General features: G+C 41.2%; 1 protein-coding gene across 2 annotated transcripts in view; it reads left to right on the top strand.

The window, feature by feature from the left end:
* The first annotated feature begins 579 nt into the window (after window positions 1-579).
* The window catches only part of ENTPD4 (ectonucleoside triphosphate diphosphohydrolase 4), a 36,965-nt gene continuing 16,285 nt past the window's right edge, over window positions 580-21,259 (top strand). For both annotated transcript variants that reach the window (XM_047717363.1, XM_047717362.1), the window contains exons 1-6: window positions 580-752; window positions 8,418-8,516; window positions 9,689-9,886; window positions 10,393-10,598; window positions 13,241-13,391; window positions 14,111-14,214. In XM_047717363.1, coding sequence (XP_047573319.1) covers window positions 8,509-8,516; window positions 9,689-9,886; window positions 10,393-10,598; window positions 13,241-13,391; window positions 14,111-14,214 — 667 coding nt within the window. In that variant the 5' untranslated portion in view covers window positions 580-752; window positions 8,418-8,508. The remainder of the gene's footprint in view (window positions 753-8,417; window positions 8,517-9,688; window positions 9,887-10,392; window positions 10,599-13,240; window positions 13,392-14,110; window positions 14,215-21,259) is intronic.

Below are 21,259 nucleotides of genomic sequence, written 5' to 3'. Positions count from 1 at the left end.
TTCTCTAAGTTGCCTGTTAGTTTTGTTGATTGTTTCCATCACTGTGAAGAAGCTTTTTATCTCGATGAAGTCCAAATAGTTCATTTTTGCTTTTGTTTCCCTTGCCTCAGGAGACATATCTAGTAACAAGTTGCTATGACTGATGTCAAAGACGTTACTGCTGTGTTCTCTTCTGGGATTTTAATGGTTGAATCACTAAATTGTACACCTAAAACATACTACACTGCATGTTAACTAGAATTTAAATAAAAACTTTAAAAAACCAACACGGATAGCTAGTGGTAAAATTGTAAAATGCCCAGAGTTGAGTGAAAATGCCTAGGTTTTCGAGCATTATTTTCCATAATCCTTGGGGACACAAGGAAAGATAACCGCAGAGTCGCAAAACATTGCGACAGACTAGCGGCGAATGGCGGTAACCAAGCCACACCCCCCGTTACTTCTGTAATACCACTGTCACTTTCCGCACTCACCCACCGCTCCGCACTCCAAGCCACTCATCCCGGCTCAGGCCCCGCCCCCAGAGCCGCGCTCCACCCGCCCCCTCCCGGCGTGCGCGCTCCCTGCGCCGGCGGTGACGCGCACGGGCCGGCGCCGGGGCGGCGGCGCGGCTCCCGGAAAGGAGCGGAGCTTCTGGGAAGCCGGTACTGTGTCGCCGCTGCTACCACCGCGCTGCGGTGGCCGGGATGCCCTCCGCTCACAGTTTCCCGCTGCCGGGAGCGCCGGACGCCGAATGGGGTGCTGCCGAGCAGGTGAGGCGGCCTTACAGGCGCGGACGAGAGGAGGGCGGGGAAGCGGCCGGCAGAGCTGGGACGGTTGAAGTGTGGGGCCCGGCGGGGCGACGAGGGCCGCGTACGCACCCGTGTCCGGGGAGCCCTCCCTGCGCCTGCTGGCGGTCACCCCGGCGTCCGCGCCGCCCCCCGCCGCCCGGGCGGTCAGCCCCCGTGACCCCGGCTGGCAGGTGCTCTCCCCCAGCCCCTGGCGAGAGAAACTGGCCTGGTGCTGTCGCGCCTGCTCCAGTGACCACGCTGGATTTTCCCTCTCTCACACGCAGTGTGGGCGGATCTGGCCCCCACTGGGGAGGACCTGGCCGCGGAGAGAGGATGCTGCACCGACTGACTGCTTCTTGCCTGCTGCCTTGTCCCTAACATTGTACTTTTCAGCCTTGGTTTTGCTTTGCTCTGCTTTTACTAAGTTTTATGCTTCAGACTGCTCCTTGGAAGAACGGAACTATTCAGGCAATAAAGTGATAGAGCAGTTTCTCAAACTTGAATAATGCGTGGACATCTTTTTAAGGACACAGTTCTCTTTGTGTAGAATATGTCCCAGAACTTACGCGTGTCCCCAGACCCTAGTTAGATGAGCACTGGTGCAGAGCATTTTCAGAGAGCATTTATCACTATTAGGGAAGAAAAGAGGTGCTTTACAGTTCTGGAACTTCAATGCTAGAAGATAAACTAGGAATTACTAAAGAATTCTAAATTAGAGATCCCTAGTTTGATTTCACAGGACAGCATTTAACCTGTCTTGCTTTGTGTAATGAAATTTTTCCAGCCTTGGAGGCTTAAAAGAATTATATTCTTTGTGTTATTTTGTATTTGATGTTATCTTGTCTTTGTGTTAGGTTTATTCAGTTTGACACATTAGCACAGTTTTAGAATGGGGAACATAAGTGGTTTACTGTTTACCTTAACATTGATCACTTGTGTCTGTTACATATTGTAATCTATGATTTACATTCTTCCAGGTATAATAGGAAGGCCTGACCTCAACTTCTGTGTCTATAGTCTAGAAAGAAGGAAAAAAAAAGATGATCTAAGGATTTATATTCTGTACATATTTATTCAGCATGTTTATTTAAAATAAACTACACTTGGGGCACCTGGCTGACTCAGTCAATAGAGCATGTCACTCTTGATCTCGGGGTCAGCAGTTTAAGCCCCATGCTGGGCACAAAACCTACTAAAATAAATAAAATAAAACAAACTACACTTGAATAAAGAGAAGATTCAGAATGTGGGAAAACATTAGAAAGTAAAACAGGTTAAATCTTGTCAAAGAAAAATATTGGACCAGTGCTTTGAAAGAAGTGTAATATTGACAGTAGGACATGCTGGGAGAAGTAATATTAGTAAAGGCCAGAGGCAAGAATTAGAAGAGTATATGTGGGCAACAAGAGACCCACCTCACTACAGCAGGGGAGATGTTATCTGGGGCTAAGGAGAGAAGTTGATAAAATTAGATGGGACCATTAGATGGATGTTAAGATTTCAGATGCCACACAGGAAAGTTGGTGTTGACCCATAGGCTCCAGAAGTTTCTTAAGCTGATGATATTTTGAAGGCAGCATTTTACACAAGTGTTTCTGAAGTGTGGCCTTCAGAGTAAAGGCAAAAGCTAGATGATCTGCCTAAAGTCTGTCTTGAGGTAGTGATGTCTGCTATGGTGATTTTAGATGTGTGAACTAACTGATACAGATGTGTGTTTGAAAAAGACTTGACAGGACCTAATGAATGATATAATATGTAGACACACAGATAAGTAGGATTCAAGGTTAAGAACCAGGTGACCCTGGTCAGCAGTGATATCCCTCTTAGGCCTAGAAAATTTGGAAGGTGGTCTTAGTTTCTGCCAAAAGATTGTGATCCCAGATTTGAACTAAAGAAGTTGTAGTAACAGGATGTCAGTAAGCTAGGATATGGAATAGGAACTTGAGGAAATTCCAGATTTCAGAAATTGCAGAGGTGATTTAAAATAGGGACCAGAATTTTGCAAATGAATAGTGAGAGGTAGGAAGAGGTTTAATTAGGACTTGTTATTGAAAAATAGAATTTTTTAAAATAAATATTGGAGAAAATGTAGATCATAAATGCAACTAGGTGCATTCTTCTCGAAACAAAGAATGAATTAGTTATTTTGATGTCTTTCCCCACAACCTAGTGAGACACAACATCCTGGACTCACTCTTCCAAGCCATTTGTTTCTTTTTCTTTTTAAGATTTATTTATGAGTGATAGAGAGGGAAAGAAACACATGTGCTCGTGAATAGGGGAGGGGCAGAGCAAGAGAATCTCCAGCAGACCCCGCCAAACATGAAGCCCACTGCAGTATCCTGCCACCCTTTAGATCATGACCTTAGCCCAAACCAAGACTTGGATAATCAAACTACTGAGCCACCAGGTACCCTGACAGGGTTCACAAAAAGAACCCTGTTCTTTTTCTTGTTTTTTAAGATTTTGTTTTATTTATTTGACAGAGAACAGAAGCAGGGGGAGCAGCAGGGAGAGGGAGAAGCAGTCTCCCCGCTGAGCAGGGATCCTGGGATCATGACTTGAACCAAAGGCAGACGCTTAACCAACTGAACCATCCGGGTTCCCCCCACCCCACAGTTGTTTTTTTACAAAGCTCTGCCTAAGTGTTTGTGGGCTCCTTTGATTATTCAAGGTCCTCTTGTAATCCTGTGGTATTTATATCATTCTTTTCTTCGTGTCATCTTACCTTTTCTTACTCAGAGGTCTAGCTCTTCCAGAGTCTGGTTTGTCTGTGATTGTGTTTTCTTGTGATTTGAGAATATGCTAATGTCTGTCTCATTGTATGCTGCATTTTTCACCAGAAGAGCCCTTTCACTTTGCAATTGATTGATATTGTTTTCACTGTTTTCTTTAGGACTAACAGTGAGAAACTGACACATTTAACCATGACCCTATGGACTTCCCTCTACTAGAGAATGTTCAGCTAAGGAGGGCCTCCCCACTAGCTGAAATCATGAGTTTGTGCATCTTGCTGGTGGTAGGTCTAACACAGTTTAGGCCTTTTAAAAACATGGCAGTTTTATGTAACATTAGAGTTTGCCTTCCTAAACTATGGTGCCAAGATTCTTAGCCACAAATACAATTAGAGTTTACATTTTGAGATCAAATTACCATATTGCTAACTGCTGGGTAATACTCAGTCATACTTTTTGTCCTAAATAAAAGTAATTACTTCAGCAGTTTATAAGCTGCCCTATTTTCTTCTATCTTTAAACACAGATTGTGTCACTTACAAAAATATCTATTTATCCTTTTTGTTAAAATCCTCACGTATCTTAAAAAAAGTTCCAAGACAAACACTAGATTAAGTAACGTTTACCAAGTGTGCTATGATCATTCTAAACAGTGCAACTTCCTTGAAATATGTTCTCTTTTCCCTTCTCCCACTGAAAGTGTACCTCGCACCCCCCAAGAATCTTTTCCTGTTCCCCAGCCTTCATTGTGCTCTTCTCTGAACTGTCACAGCAGGAGTCCGGATAATTTCACATTGCCTTCTGTTATCTTCTTGATTATTTTATGGGTATTAGAATTTTCTCTGTAACCAGTCTGCACAGTCCTTGAAATCTGGAGTCAGGTTTGTTAATCCTCCGTGCCCTTCGTATTCCCTCCAAGTTCGCATCATTGAATCATTAAAGGTCTTTTTTTCCCCCTAGTACCTTGACTTTAAGCTGTTTACTATAACGTTCTTTTCTTTTGTTCTTAGTTCAGCTATCACATAATTATTGATTTTTTAAAATGTTCAGATTCGAATCCTATGTCATGGTTTTTAAGGTAGACTTTCTTGATACATCCAGAAGAGGATTTGATGCTGGAAACTGGAGCGACCGGTTGAAGGTTATTTGCTTATTTGGTTAATTTCTAATTATCCATGTGCATTTTTCTATTTCAGTGTTTCTCTTAGTTATTTACAAGAACATTTTATATGTCAGGGATGTTTACCTCTTGTTATGTGTTTCAAGTAATTTTCCCAAGTCTTGTATTTGGGAAGGGATTTTCTTAAAAACACACAGAAGTCTTAAACTCATATGGTCTGTTTTCTTGCATTTATGGATTGAGACATTGATGTCAATTGTAGAAAAAACTTACTCATTCTGAGTTGGGTACATTTTCATCTTACATTTTTATGTGTATTTTTAACATTTAAAATTTCGAACCATTGGAATTCTCATAAAAGTTGTGATGTAGTAATCTCACCATATTCAAATGCTAAAAGATAGCTGCTTTATAAAAACACATTAAAATTCATTTAAACAGCTCAGGAATTGACATTTTTTTTCTTTTTTGTGTAAACTTTTAAATCACAAATATTGTTTGTCCCAAGTTTTGGGTACATGGTATGATATGGTTACCATATTGAAACCTGAACGAATTAAAGTGATTTTTCCTGTTTTGTCAAGTAGGCATTATTAGTACTTTTTACTCTAATATCTGTGTGTGTGTATGTGTGTGTGTTTTATCCCCTCTACTGCATTGTAAATTATTTCAGGGCTGGGTCCATACCTGGTTCATCTTTACTTCTCCCATTCCCTGCCACCCAGGAAGCAGACAACACTTGTGTGACAGGCACTGGTCACTGGGAAAACAGAAGAATAAGAGGCTGCCACTGCCAATGAGAGGCTTGCCATGTAATGAGAAAGTCAACCTCAAGTATACTACAGTAGCCCACTAATGTGTTGAGCAAATGCTCTGGGGATATGAGAACTGGGGATGCCTTCACAGAGGAAGCAGGCCTGACTTGTGTCGCAGGGAATACATGGGAACACCAACAGACAGACCTGAAAGAGAGAGGCATTCTAAAAAGGCGGAGGGGGGCGCCTGGGTGGCTCAGTGGGTTAAAGCCTCTGCCTTCGGCTCAGGTCATGATCTCAGAGTCCTGGGATCGAGCCCCACATCCGGCTCTCTGCTCAGCAGGGAGCCTGCTTCCTCCTCTCTCTCTGCCTGCCTCTCTGCCTACTTGTAATCTCTGTCTGTCAAATAAATAAATTAAAAAAATAATAATAAATAAAAAATAAAAGGCAGAGGAATGTGGGGCATTTCAGGGACTCGCTGCTTTTGTTTAGTATGGCTAAAGCAGAGGGTACATACCTGTCTAGTCTGTCAGGATAGGACTAGAAAGACAGGGGCAAGATCAGTGCTGTCTAATGCAGAAGCTGCATGTGCCTCTTGAGCACTTGAAATGTGGCCGTTGCAGCTCAGGAACCGCATTTTTCATCTTAATTACTCTAAATAGCCACACATGGCAATGGCTACCCTATTGAAAGGCACAAGACTAGACTGAGAGAGCCCTCCTTTACCATCCTAAGGAGTTAGGACTTCTTCCCGAGGGGGAGAGAAAAGAGGTGGAGAAGAAAATGGAGCACCTGGGTGGCTCAGTTAGGCATCTGACTTTTGATTACAGCCCAAGTTATGATCTCAGAGTTGTGATATCGAGCCCCACGTCTGCTAGTCCCTCTCCCTCTACACCTCCCCTTGTTCATGTGTGCTCTCTCTTTCTCTCTCTCTCTTCCAAATAAATAAATAAAATCTTTAAAAAAAGGAAGGAAGGAAGGAAGAAAAAAAGTTTGGGAGGTGGGGAGGTGTCAGGATTCCCAGTTGTTTTGGAAAGATCACTCTAGTGTGTAAGTTCTTAACCTTTTATGGGTCCCAGCCAACTTTTTGACAGGCACTTTCCTGGGGTTTTTTGGTACTGGGAATGCAGCAGTCCATCAAGCCAACAAAAATCCAGCCCGTTGTGGAACTTGACCCATGAGCAAGAGAAATGCAAACAAACGTGCACACGCTATTTAGAGACAAGGATGAGAGTGGGGTTCTCAGGCTGGAATCTTAGCTTTTTTGTATATAATCATCTTCTGTTAGCTGCATGACCTTGGGCAAGTCGCTTAGCCTCTCTGCCTCTCCTGTAAAGTGTTTTACAAATAGTGCCTACCTTGTGGGTTATTAAGAGGAATAAATTAATATTTGTAAGTAAGCAGGGCCTGGCACATAATAAACTCTATATAACTATTTAATAAATAAGTAAAAGCTAAGGGAAAAAATAAAAGAGGTGGGTGGAGAGGACAACTTGATAGATGGATCAGGTGATCAGGAAAGGCCTCCCTGAGAAAGTGACACTGAGTGAAGACCTGGGGGCAGTGAGAAAGTGAGTCAGATGATTTCTAAGCAGAGGGAGCAGCATGTTCAGAGGCCAGGACGCCAGAATGGCTGGTGTGGAGTGAAAAGGGAGAGCAGACGATGAGATCAGAGGAGTGACAGGTGGTGAAGTGGTGTGGAGTCAGAGTAAAGCCTTCAGCACCTACTCTAAGAGCAGTGGGAGCCACTGAAGGTTCAAGCACAAGAGTAACGGGATCATAGGCCTGAGCAGGGACGGGGTGAGTGTCCACTTCTGCTGAAGAACCTGTGTCTAGAAGTCTTGGATGAAGGATTAGAGAGCCACTGGGTTGACACTACAGGGAGGAGACTAACTTGTTAGTCTGGGCAAGAGATGAGAAAAGGAACAGATTTTAGATGAAGTGAGGTTTAAAAAAAGGGGAGGAGGAAAAATAAATAAATAAATAGTGGAATCTGCTAGAAACTGGCCGTGGAAGGTGAAGGAGAACAAGGGGTCAGGCCTGACTCCCTTGCTTCTGGTTTAAGCAGCTTGGAGGAATTGAGACTGCGACTGCAGGGCGGGGCAGGTTAAGGGAGAAGGGAGTGAGGATTGTGGCAGGAGTGTGGGTTTTAGAACTGTTTTTCATGGGCAGGTGCTGTGTGCAGCTGGAGGTATCAGTAAGTGCATGGAGATCTCTGTAGCTGTAGCTCGGAAGAGAAGCTGGGGATGGAAAAAGAAGGTTTTGAGCGGTCTGCAGACTGAAGCCGTCAGTGAGGTTGAGCAGGAGCAGAGCTCAGAGCTGGGGGAGAACGGAGCCAAGCCAGGAAGAAATCCAGGACACAGCGAAGCAGCCAGGCCTTTAGGAAGGAGACCTGGGAAGTGTCCTGAGAAGTTGCTGCTCAAGGGCTAGGAAGCTGGAAAGGGGAGATGGCTGTCTTGAGAAGCCTGACAGAGATAAAGCCACAAAACCAAGGAATAGATCCAGTAGGTCAGAAGGAGGCCCTGGCTGCCAGCCCCTGCTAGCCCTTGTTTTCTCTGCGAGTTGGAGCCTAGGGGCTGGAGGAGTACGAGGCCGGGGGAAGCACCAGATCAGATTAGGAGCGTGGGACCTTGTGTGGTACCTTGTGCATAAGCTGATCTCTCTTCTAGGAGTCCCTATTTCAGATTCCTTTTCAGTGAAGCGTTCTACCTACCACCTACTGCCTGGCACCACCCTGAGTCTTCCTTAATTCAGTACCTATTTGATGAGCTGGTATTTTGGGGTCACTGATTGGCTTTTAGGTAGAGAACACTAACTAGTGCCAGACTGTTGCTGTCTCTCGATTTAGGCCTACATCCCTGACAGCATGAAATTGACTTAGAAGTAGGGTGCTCAGAATAGGCCCTTCCAACAGCTTCAGTGCAAGGTTCGTGTACCAGATTATGTGTGGTTGTATTTAAACCCATACTTGGTAAAAGAACATAGATGTCTTCTTGGATTGTGCCGTCTTTGTGACTTTTCTCACTTTCTGGAACAGGAGGTCTCTAACTCCGGGAGGACCCCTTTATTTCTGTAATGGTGTGTGAGGACTGACTCCTAGAACGCCACCTGGCCTCGGACCCGTCAGCATGGGGAGGTAAGTGATGGCATCTCACCGCCAGTACTTATAAAACCCGAGCCTCTGGTGCCACAGAGACAGATCTTGGAAGGAAAAAAACAAAAACAAAAAACTAAATTGCAAGTGAGAAGTTATGCTACACTTCTGTTTCACAGCTCTGTTCTTTCAGGCTGCCCTGGGGCGCCTGTTATAGAGAGTGGTCGTGCCAGGTGGTTTCTGCAGGGGTTGGGGTAGCTTACTGTGAAGGGCAGGTGTGTTGGAATCTGTGAGGGGTTGTACTAAGCATGGGATAACTGTCCGGAAGCCTCGGAGGAGTGGGCAGGGGATGGCGCACTCTGTGGAGTGGCCCAAGGACCCACATGGAGACTGGACACTGCAGGTGGAGCACCATTGGGTTAGCAGGATGGCTCCCCCTTCTGGGACTTATTTTAGTCTAGGAAGCACCCCTAAAGGGAAGAGTATAGAAATTAACCATGAAACATTTATTCTAAAAGTAGCAAGCTTTTCTTCAGACTAATAATAATCACTCATTCCCGACATACACAGAGAAGAAAAGTGTTTATTTGCAAAAATGGCTCAGAAATAATTTTGAAAACACAGGACATACAAAACTCATTTATTGACTGTATTATGCAGATATTGTTAAAGATACTGTTTTTTTCTCCCATTTTGTCACTCAGTCATCAGGGAGAAATTTGCCTTGGGATTCAGTGTTAAAATCTTCCTCCTCCTGATCTGTTTATATGTTTCTAATCTAATGGACAAGGTTTTGGCCCCTACATGCATTTCCTTGTTCTGAATTGTTTTTTTGGTTTCATTATCCTTAAACCTGCATTCATTGTAGATTTATATATTTATGGTATTGAACTTCTACTTGTCTCTGATTTTTGTTTGTTTTTGAAACAAAGCAGAGAACAAATAATCTATACAATATTGTCAAGAAAAGTGGAAAAACACAGAAATGTGATTACCATCAGGGTGTAATTTTCATTCATGTAGTTTTATAATAATGAGTAAAATAGCAAAATAGCAACAGGGAAGGTGCTGGTGTACAGATACCTCCCAGAGGGAAAACGGGTGGCTTGACCCAAATGTTAACCTTGGGATCAGTTTAGGTAAGGTGAGACCTCTTTGGAGCAGATTGCTTTAAAATCTGGTTGTTGGTTGTTTTTTGTTTTTTTGAATTTTAGGATCGGCATCTCCTGTCTTTTTCCTGCTTCCTGGCATTTTAGCATCTCTCCAGTGGGGTGTCCTCGAATTCTGAATACCAATTTACGCCAGATTATTGTTATTAGCGTCCTAGCTGCCGCTGTTTCACTTTTATACTTTTCTGTTGTTATAATCCGAAATAAGTATGGGCGACTATCCAGAGACAAGAAGTTTCACAGGTAAGAGAAGAAAACATTTCTAGACGGGATGCTTCATGTTACAGCTTCAGGACTTTGGGGATTAGGTTGGAATTGAAGGAGCATGTGGCTGCAGGAAACAGAATCTGTAGAGAATACAGTGTGGCAGAAAAAATTAAACTGTCGGAAGCTGTTTAATCATTAACCACCAAATCCCCGTAGTAAGAGGATTTAAACATAAGCTTCTCCTGTGATATCTTCTAAGCTGATTTTTCAGTTAATGTCAATAGTTTGGAAATAGTTTTGGTTCTCAGAACTTGTTTGAACTTCTTAAAAGGAGTAATGACTGTGTATCTGGTTTAGATTATCTTTATCACTATCACTGGGTTCTGTTTTGACTCTTTAATCATTTGGCTCCTTGTAAAAATGCGATTATGGATCAGCTCAGAATTCATGGACTTGGTGTTTGTTTATTGCATTTGTTGTGTGCGGATTCAGGATGATAGTCTCTGTTTCAGTAAAAGCATATGTTCATTTTTCTGAACAAGGTACTTGGCACGAGTTACTGACATTGAAGCTACAGACACCAATAACCCCAACGTGAACTACGGTATCGTGGTGGACTGTGGTAGCAGTGGGTCTCGCATATTCGTCTATTGCTGGCCAAGGCACAATGGCAATCCTCATGATCTGTTGGATATCAGACAAATGAGGGATAAAAACCGAAAGCCAGTGGTTATGAAAATAAAACCCGGTATGTAAAAGATAAATATCTGATTGGTAACCAGGTTCTGTCCTTTATTCTCTGTGAGGTCTTTCATGTCCTTCTCTCCTCTCCCCATTAAGTCATCACCCTGGTTCAGAGCTCACGCCAGGACCTCATTGTTTCACTTTCTTTCCCCTCTTCTGTCTATCTCACATGAGGCGACTACTCCTTGATAAATATACAAAACCATGGCTTTCTCGTGTCTCCTGCAGCATTTATCACAGTGCCTTACTCATGTGTCTACTCAGGTGTTTGCTAGTTACATTAATTATGGAGGGATTTTTTTTTTTTCTATTTGGTGGCCATCACTCACTGTCCCTGAAAACAGGGTAATTTCAGATGACTCATGGATATCTGTAGTCTAATACATTGGTACATATTTCTCTTTTTTCCCCTCATTTTTAAAAAGTGCCCCAATGTATTTCTTTTTTTTTTTTTAAGATTATATTTTATTTATTTATTTATTAGAGAGAGGAGAGCTCGTGCTAGTGCAGGTGGGGGTAGGGGCACAGGGCGAGAGAGAATCTCAGGCAGACCCTGTGCTGAGTGCAGAGGAGCCCTGAGATCATGACCTGAGCCCAAACCAAGAGTCATACACTTAACCGACTGACCCAGGTGCCCCAGTGCCACCCCCCAATGTATTTCTGATCATCTAGATTATTTAGTAAGAGTGACTGTAGAACTTAGAAGAGCCAATGTTGTTAATGTCCAGTTTTTAAAGATATCACAGTTTCTAAGTCAGTGTGTTGTGTAAAAATTGGGATTTGCCTTTTCCATTAGATAATTTAAATCCATCATTCTCAACTTTTTTCTGTATGTACAGTTTCCATGGGCATTGCCCTTCTATCAGAAGTATTAGGAATGAAAGGTGTCCAGGAGTACCTTGCAATGAAATGCAATAGGCATTTTATATCTTGATAGTTTATAATCACTGATTTAAACAGTGCACCACAGGGGTTCTTGGCTGGCTTATTTGGAAGAGCATGTGACTCTTGATCTCAGCTCACCCCTACGTTGGATGTAGAGATTACTAAAACAATAAAAAATAATTAGCTTATTCTCTCCTTCTTCATTGAATAATTTAGGCCCCACTTCCTTCTTCAGGCGACCCTTAACAAGGTTCTTTGATATTTCGGCATCTGGGCACCAGCATATTGCCCCAAAATCCAAAACCTCTACCTTGTTTCTTAGGTTAAAGGGAGGGAATTTAATCGGAGTCTCTCATATAAGCATTATTTTAATATCAAAGTAAATTTCCATGAGCAATGATCATTTTTTTCTCTAACTCTTAATGAATGATTGTGAATTTTTAGTTTTCTGTTATTCCATTCCTTGAATTTTGATGTATTCCTAATCTAGAAACATTTTCAGGGTTAAAGTAATGTTGATCAAATAAAAAATTGACCAGAAGATTGAAAAATAAAGCTCTATAAAGCACATTGCTTTTCATCTAGCTTCACATATCAGGTTCCATCAGTGATCAAACTGCTCACCTGAAATAAGATAAAACCTGTCATGCCTTGCAGTTGTCCTTTGGGACATCATAGGCTTAACTGGATTTTTCTGATGCTACAGAAAGTATTTGAAGTAGAAATTCAAGTACATTTTTATAGCTCTTCTTGGTCCTGAAGCAGGGACTCTCATGTTTAGCATTTCAGCAAAGCTCTAGAAATTTCCTTACTTAATAGATTCTGGATCAGTTGGGGCTTGGTGTCTGTTGAAACAGCATTGTAGGTGGAGTTAAAAAAAAAAAAAAAAAAGATCTATTAGTCTGTTTTCTGCTGACTGCTCTGACAAATCACTTAAATCTTTCTGGATCCAGAGTTTCCTAATCTGTGAAATGAGAAATTTGGGGACTTTTAAAATTTGAAGTCAGGAAGATACTCTTTGCATAGGGAATGATCAAGGGATCGCCAAGACTGGAGCGGAGCCTGTTTTGCATCAGGCTGCCAGAAGAGATGAGGAGAAATGAAATAATGTGAAAGAAACCAGGGAGATGTGATCAGGGACACCCAGAACACATATTGGGGGAGGGAGAGGGATTTATCCAGAATCCTGGCTTGGGCTGCTGGCTGGCTAGTGATGGTGGTCACTGGGGTAGGTAACAAGCAGTAGGAGCAGATTCGTAGTGGAAGTTCGATTCAGGTTTGTATATGTGTGTGTGTGGAGTTTAGGGTCTGTAAGGACCAGCATCTGGCCATGTCTAGGGGACAGTTCCCACATGCTGATCTGGAGGTTGGGAACATGATCTGGTGGCTACTGGTGAGATTTGGAGAACTGAGACACAAAGGTGATGGTGGCTGGTGGCAGCCGAAGGAGTGAGTGAGCTTGCCTGAACAAAGTGGAAACATGTTCTGGAGGGCAGGCTCGTGAGCTCATGTGCTGTCGATCCCAGTGTCTGACACATAGTAGTTGTGCAATCAGGCCTCAGTTTCTTGGAGAAACTGAACATTTAGTACCACCACCACGTAAGGAAGAGAGGCTGTGAAGGTTGTTGTTGCTAGAGGGATAGGGAAAAACTAGGGGAGTGTGGTGTAGAGCCAGAATTTCTCTCAAATATGCCCCGTTGAAGAAACATAACATATTAATTAACTATCTACTTGTTAACAGAAGTGTTCTTTTTTCTGTAGGCATTTCTGAATTTGCTACCTCTCCAGAGAAAGTCAGTGATTATATTTCTCCACTCTTGAACTTTGCTGCAGAGCATGTACCACGGGCAAAACACAAAGAGACGCCTCTCTACATCCTCTGCACAGCTGGAATGAGAATTCTTCCTGAAAGGTGATCCTCCACATGGGGCCAGGGCAGGCCAGGCCCTGAGGGTGGGGGAGGTGGGGGACAGGGGAGAGAGTGGGGTGGGTCATGGTGGTGGTGTATTCCCCACCTCCCCTCCTGTCCCTTTTCCTTCCCTTCCTCCTCGTTCATTATCATCACCAAAAGGAAGACAGTAAAAATTCTTTGTTCAAATTTGGAATAGAGCCTGAACTATTCCCTTAGCCAGAATGCACCAAAAATCTTCTCATGTATTTGATTATAATTATAAATAGTGAACTATAAACAGACCGTAACCTATAAAGTGGTCATATAAAAAAACCCTGATTTTCTATGTTATTAATTTAAGGATTATAGTTGTAGTTTCATATCTGGGAATTGCAGAATTCACACAACTCACGAGATTTCTTCCTAAAATAGTTTTAGTCAGTGAATTACTTCGGCTTTAAAATTTACTGTTTTTGAATGTTTTTTTTTTTTTAATTTTTTTATTTTTTTCAGCATAACAGTATTCATTATTTTTGCACCACACCCAGTGCTCCATGCAATCCGTGCCCTCTACAATACCCACCACCTGGTGCCCCCAACCTCCCACCCTAAAATTTACTGTTTTTGTACAGGACATACCAGAGCCATAGTTTTTGTTTTGTTGTGGTTTTTTTTTCTCTTTTTAAAACAGAGAAATGTAGGCTCCATTTTGATGTGTCAATTTTGGGGTTGTCTTCCAGCCAGCAGAAAGCCATCCTGGAGGACCTCCTAACTGATATCCCCGTGCACTTTGACTTCTTATTTTCTGACTCTCACGCAGAAGTGATTTCAGGGAAACAAGAAGGTTGGTATATTGGTCTTCAACTTGAAATTTGGGAAGTTATTCCTTTAAATCCTCCCCATTTTTTTTTCCAGTGTACGCGTTATTAAATTACTTTTACTATCTTAAAATTTAGGAAATCATAGCTTGAAATATTATTTTTAAATGGCAAAGTTAGTTTGTTATATGAGTGGCCTTTATTCCCCAAACATTAAGCCGTTAAAAAAAATAACTTAGTTTGTCTTTACCACATTTAGGAAACATACATTGGATTCATTTGGATAGGAAAGGTTCGTGTTCCTTGTCTAAGGTATACACCTTTTTGTAATTATGATAATTACTGCGTTATTGGCGCCTTCTGTCAACTTATTTGCTACAAAGGGGAAATTCTTGACTTTGATACACTGAGAAAATATTAGTTCTGCTTTCAAGTAAATGATTCTACTTGAGAATAAAGTAACAAATCAGTGGGATATTATTTGGGGACTAGTTTGCTAGAAATGAAGACCAAAAGCACCTATTTCAAAATCATCTAACATTTGGGCAAATACCTCCTCTGGGAAGGACATTGTAGAAAATACAAACTGGGTGAAATTCAAATACTGCCATTGAGCTGTTCACAGACGAGTGAGGTACGCAGTTAGCTGCCACATAAGATAGAGTGCTAGGTGCCATAAGGAAGGTAAGCAAGAAGTACTGTGGGAGTTTGCAAAAGGGAGTTTTGCTTTGTTTTTTCCTTGCTAGGGACATCGTAGAGCAAGTGACAGTTGAAATTGTGGGATAGCTAGCTATAAGCGTGCCAGAGCCTGGTAAGGGTAGGGCTCTGAGAGAAGGATAGGAAGTACATTCCAAGCAGAAGAAATGATCTGAGTCAGCATAGGTTAGAAAAGCTGCACGGTGGACAGAGGAACAAAAATAGTTTGAGTGGCATATGGCCCTTTTGAAAAGTGGTAGTAAGATGAAAAGTTGGACAGGTCTTGGTGATGTCCGTGTTGTGGCAGCATGAGTTGTTCTTTTTTTCCCTCCCTTTTGATTTAAAACTAATCAAACATCTATAACCCAGAGAAAGCAGCTCTGCATAGGACACTCAGCACATCCACCCATCTGAAAATGGGTGGCTTGAACCTCAGAAGAGGCCATGGAGCCAGGCAAGTGGTGGCAGGGGACCCTCACGATTTTTCTAGCAGAGGAGGCAGAGGGTGAAGGTGGTGAGTTAGGGGTTTACCCGACAGTGCGTGCCAGTTTATCTCTCTGAGCAGAGATCGCAGTGACTGAGAGGAGGGAAAGGAAAAGGGAAGAAGGCTCAGAGAACTGAAGGAATGTGTTTCCTGCTCTCTGCCCCAGGGTTCTGGCAAGAGGATCACCCATGGACCTCTGGATCCCCCACCCCCACTTAAGGATCCCCTACCAGGCTGTGGTAGCCCCAAGTACTAAACACAGTCCCACGAACTCTGCGGTCATCCTTTTTTTCTTTTTTTTAAATTACCGACCTTGTTAGAACTGAAGTAAATTGTTAGAACCAAAGTAAAAAAAGCCTTCCTTAATAAGAAAGGTGTCCATGACTTGAAATGCAGCAGAAAAAGTACTTTTTATCAAACACTGAAAAATCATCTTAATATGGTATCACAAAAAGAACATGGCAGTTTTCCAGTAATTGAGCCCAAAGACATGGAATATTTAAATCTAACTGATAAAGAATTTAAAATACTATTATAAAGAAATTCAGTGAGCTAATACAGTGATCTCCAGAATAAAATTAATGGAAAGAAGAAGAGATTAAACTTCTAAAAAACCAAACATTCTGGAGCTGAGGAAGTCAATGCATGAGATGAGGAATGCACTAGAATGCATTGGAAATAGAGCAGATGGAGGAGAGAATAAGCAAGCTTGAGGATAGGAATATAAAAATGGTTCCCCTAAAAGAGGAACAAAAACTAAGGTTTTTAAAAAGTGAAGAAACCCTGTGAAAACTATCAGACTCCTTTAGCAGAACCAACATAAGATTAGAGGGTATCCCAAAAGGAGAAGAGAGCATATTTAAAGAGGTAATAGAGAACTTCCCAAAACCAGGGAAGGAATTGGGCTCTTTCTGGTCTGTGAAGCTAACAGACCACTTTATTTATCTCAGTGCAAAAAGACCGTCTCTGAGACACATTACATTAAAACTGTCAAAAGTCGGTGATAAATTATTTTGAAGGAAACTAGGGGGAGAAAGACAGTAACCTACAAAAGAAGTTCTGTCAATATCAGCATATTTTTCAGTGGAAGCTCTACAGGCCAGGAGAGAGTGGAATGACACTTTAAAGTATTAAAAAATACAAATTGCCAGCTGAGAATACTCTGTCTGACAAAGTTATCCTTGGATATAAAGGTGAAATAAAGGCTTTCCCAGACAAACAGAAGCTAAGGGAGTTCACCACCCCCAAACAACTTACAAGAAATGTTGAAAGGAGCTTTTCAAGCTTGAATGAAAAGAGGAAGGCACACAAAATCTGATTAAAAGGTGATAAATAGAAAAACTAACGTTTTTAGAATAGTATATTAAACAAGTACAAAGGTTAAAGGAAAAAGAGCATTAAAAGTAAACATAGCTACTATAACTTGGTCACAACATCACAACATGAAAAGATAACTGGTGACATCAAAAATATAAAAGGGAGGGGTGCCTGGGTGGCTCAGTGGGTTAAAGCCTCTGCCTTCGGCTCAGGTCATGATCTCAGGGTCCTGGGATCGAGCCCCACATAGGGCTCTCTGCTCAGCAGGGAGCCTGCTTCCTCCTCTCTCCCTCTCTGCCTACTTGTGATCTCTGTCTGTCAAATAAATAAATAAAATCTTAAAAAAAAAAAAAATATATATATATATATATATATATATAAAAGGGGAAGAGTAAAAGGGGATAGAAACTTTATAGGTGAACAAAGATAAATTGCTATCAGTAGAAAAACGACTTCTACCAATGAGATGTTTTATGTAAACCACAAAGCAAACATCAGAGCAGAGAGACACAAAACATTAAAAAAAGAGGGACACTAAGCAAACTGTGGAAACCTTGGAGGACCACAAACTTACAAGGGTAAAGGAAGGAAGGGTAAAGAAGGAAGAAAACAAGGGAGAGACAAAATAACCAAAAGGCAATACATAAAATGGCAGTAGTAAATCCTTACAGATCAGTAATCACTCTAAATGTAAACAGATCGAATTTACCGATCAAAAGTCACAGAATGTCTGGATAGATTAAAAAAAATAAGACCCAACTATATGCCACCTATAGGAGACTCGTTTCAGCTCTGAGACACAGATAGACTTTTCCAAGCAATTGGAAACCAAAAGAAGGCAGGCATAGTCATATACATATCAGACAAAATAGACTGGAAAGCTAGAAGGGTAATGAGATAAAGCAGGTCATTTTATGATGATAAACAGGCCAGTACTTCAAGAAGAACATAAGTATATATGCTCCCAACAGCGAAACATTGAGATATATTAAGCAAATACTAACAGGTCTTAAAGGAGAAATAGAGAACAATACAATAATAGCTGGGAACTTCGGAATCCCGCTATCACAAATGGATGAATCACCCAAACAAAATCAGCAAGGCAAAATATTGGAATTGAACCACATGTTAGCACAAATGGACTTAACAGATATATACAGGACATCCCATCCAATAGCAGCAGAATATACATCTTTTCAAGTCTACATGGAGCATTCTCCAGGTTAGATCATTTGAGAGATACAGAGGAAGTCTTAACAAGTTTAGGAAGATTGAAGTCATGGCAGCCATCATTTCTGAACACGATGGTATGAAACTAGAAATCAATAAGAAGAAGGTGAGAAAATCTACAAATATGTGGAAATGAAATAGCATACTTCTAAACCAGTAGGTCAAAGAAGAATTCAAAAGGAAATAAAAAATTATCTCAAAACAAATGAAAATGGAAATAGAACATAGCAATTATTGCAGAATGTAGCAAGAGCAGTTCTGAGGAGAAAATTTACCGCAATAGAAGCATATATTGAGAAATTAGATCTCAAACAGTACAACATTACACCTCAAGTAACTAGAAGAATAAGTGAAGCCCAAAGTTAGCAGAAGGAAGGAAATAATAAAGAGCAGAGTGGAAATAAAATAATCATGTGATCATCTCAAAAAAGTATTGTAGAAAATGCACTTGACAAAATATAACATCTTTTCGTGATAAAAATTCTTTTTTTAAATTTTTTTAAAATTTATTTTCATCGTAACAGTTTTCATTGTTTTTGCACCACACCCAGTGCTCCATGCAATCCGTGCCCTCTCTAATACCCACCACCTGGTTCCCCCAACCTCCCACCCCCCCGCCCCTTCAGACCCCTCAGATTGTTTTTCAGAGTCCATAGTCTCTCATGGCTCACCTCCCCTTCCAATTTCCCTCAACTCCCTTCTCCTCTCTAACTCCCCTTGTCCTCCATGCTATTTGTTATGCTCCACAAATAAGTGAAACCATATGATAATTGACTCTCTCTGCTTGACTTATTTCACTCAGCATAATCTCTTCCAGTCGTGATAAAAATTCTTAACAGTGGGTATAGAAGAAACAACATAATAAAAACCATGTTTAACAAACTCACAGCTAACATTAGACTCAATGGAGAGAAATTGGAAGCATTTCCTTTAAGATCGGGAATAAGACAAGGATACCTGCTCTCGTCACTCCTGTTCAATATGGTACTGGAAGTCTTAGCTAGAGTAACTAGGCAAGACAAAGAAAAGACTTCCAGATCAGAAAGGAAAAAGTAAAACTGTCATTATCTACTGATAATATGATCTTATTTATAGAAAATCCTAAAGAGTCCATCAAAAAGCTGTCAGTCATTGAATCAACAGTTTCTGTAAAGAGGCAGGATAGAAAACCAACATACAGAAATCAATTGCATCCCTTTACCCTAAGGATGAAGCATCTGAAAAAGAAATAAAACTATCTCATTCACAATGGTATCAAGTTTTTGATAAGAATAAAATAAGAATAAACTTAAGCAAAGAAGTGGAAGATCTTTACAATAAAACCTGTAAGGCTTGACTGAAAGAAATGAAAGAAGACAAATTGAAAGACAACCCATGTTCCTGGACCGGAAGAATTAATTTTGTTAAAATTGCCATACTAGTCAAAGCCATCTGCAGATTTTTTTTTTAAGCTTTTATTCATTTATTTGACACAGAGAGAGAGATCACAAGTAGGCAGAGAGGCAGGCAGAGAGAGAAGAGGAAACAGGCTCCCCACTGAGCAGAGAGCCTGACTTGGGGCTTGATCCCAGGACACTGGGATCACGACCCAAGCCAAAGGCAGAGGCTTTAACCCACTGAGCCACCCAGGTGCCCCGCCATCTACAGATTTAATGCAGCCCCCACTGAAATAACAAAAGCATTTTTCACAGAAACAGAAGAAAGAATCCCAAAAATTTGTGTGGATCACAAAAGACCCCTAATAGCCAAAACAATCCTGAGAAAAAAGAACAAAGCTGGAGGTATCATGCTTCAATTTCAAACCATTCTACAAAGCAATGTTAATAGAAACAGTATGGTACTAGCATAAAAAAAATAGGACACATCAATCAGTGGAACAGAATAGAGAACCCAGGATTAAATCCCAGCATATATTGCCAGCTAATACCCAGTGAGGGAGCCAAGAACACCCAGTGGGCGAAGGATAGTCTCTTCAACAAATGGTGTTGGGAAAACTGAGGAAACACATGCTAAACAATGAAATTAGACCCTTGTCTCACACCACTTGCAAAACCTAAAAAAAGGATCAGAGTTAAACATGAAACCTGATATCATAAACTCTTAGAAGAAAACATAGGGAGGAAGTTCATCGTATTAGTCATGGAAATGATTTTTTGGACATGACACCCAACAGCACAAATAACAAAAGCAAAAACCAACAAATAGGAATATATCAAACTCAAAAGCATCTACACAGTAAAACAAACAATTAACAAAGTGATAAAACAACCTACAGAATAGGAGAAAATTTTTGTAAGCCATATATTGGCCAAGGGGTTAGTATCCAAAATATATAAAGATCTCATATGACTTATTAAAGACACAATTTGATTAAAATTAAGACAAATTAAGACACAATTTGATTAAAAACTAAACAGACACGGGGCGCCTGGGTGGCTCAGTCAATTGAGCATCAGACTCTTGGTTTCAGCTCAGGTCATGATCTCAGGTCGTGATCTCGGAATGTGAGATGGAGCCCCACATCGGGCTCTGTGCTCAGCAGGGAGTCTGAGATTTTCCCTCTCCCTCTGCTCCTCCCCCCATGCTTGCTCACTCGCTCTCAAATAAATAAATCTTTACAACAAACAAACCTAAATAGACATTTTCCAAAAAGGACAGCAAAATGGCCAATGGCACATGAAAAGATGCTCAGCGTCACTCATCAAGGAGATGCAAAGCAAAACCACAGTGAGACTTTATCTCATACCGGTCAGAATGGTTGTCATGGAGAAGACAAGGTAGCAGGTGCTGGAAAAAATGTGGTGAAAAGGCCTTATATGTTGGAAGTGGGAGTGTAAATTGGCCCAGGCACTACAGAGAACAATGTGGAGGTTCCTCAAAAAATTGGTTAGGAATACCATACAATCCAGTAATTACATTTCCAGGTATATACCCAAAGAAAATGAAAACAGGATTTCAGTAGGATGTCTGCACTCCCATATTTATCACAGTGTTCGTTACAAGAACCAAGATAGAGAAACAACCCAAGGGTCCATCAATGGATGAACGGTTAAAAAAGATGTAGTACATATACACAATGTAATATTATTCAGCCATGAGAAAGGAGGATATCCTGCCATTGGTAACAAGACGGATGGACCTTGAGCACATGATCCTAAGTGAGATAAGTCCAACGGAGAAAGACAGTACTGTTTGATGTTGCTTACTTGTGGAATCTGAAAAAGTCAAACCTATAAAAAAACGGAATAAAATGGTGATTACCAGGGAATGGGGGTTGATAAGATCGATGGTGTTTAAAGATGCAAACTTGGAATGAGTAACAAGCCATAGAGTTCTAGTGGACA

The sequence above is a fragment of the Lutra lutra genome, chromosome 2 (assembly GCF_902655055.1).
Source record: "Lutra lutra chromosome 2, mLutLut1.2, whole genome shotgun sequence".
Taxonomy (NCBI): domain Eukaryota; kingdom Metazoa; phylum Chordata; class Mammalia; order Carnivora; family Mustelidae; genus Lutra; species Lutra lutra.
The sequence above is the reverse complement of the archived record's forward strand: the minus strand, read 5'-3'. Positions and strand labels throughout refer to the sequence as shown.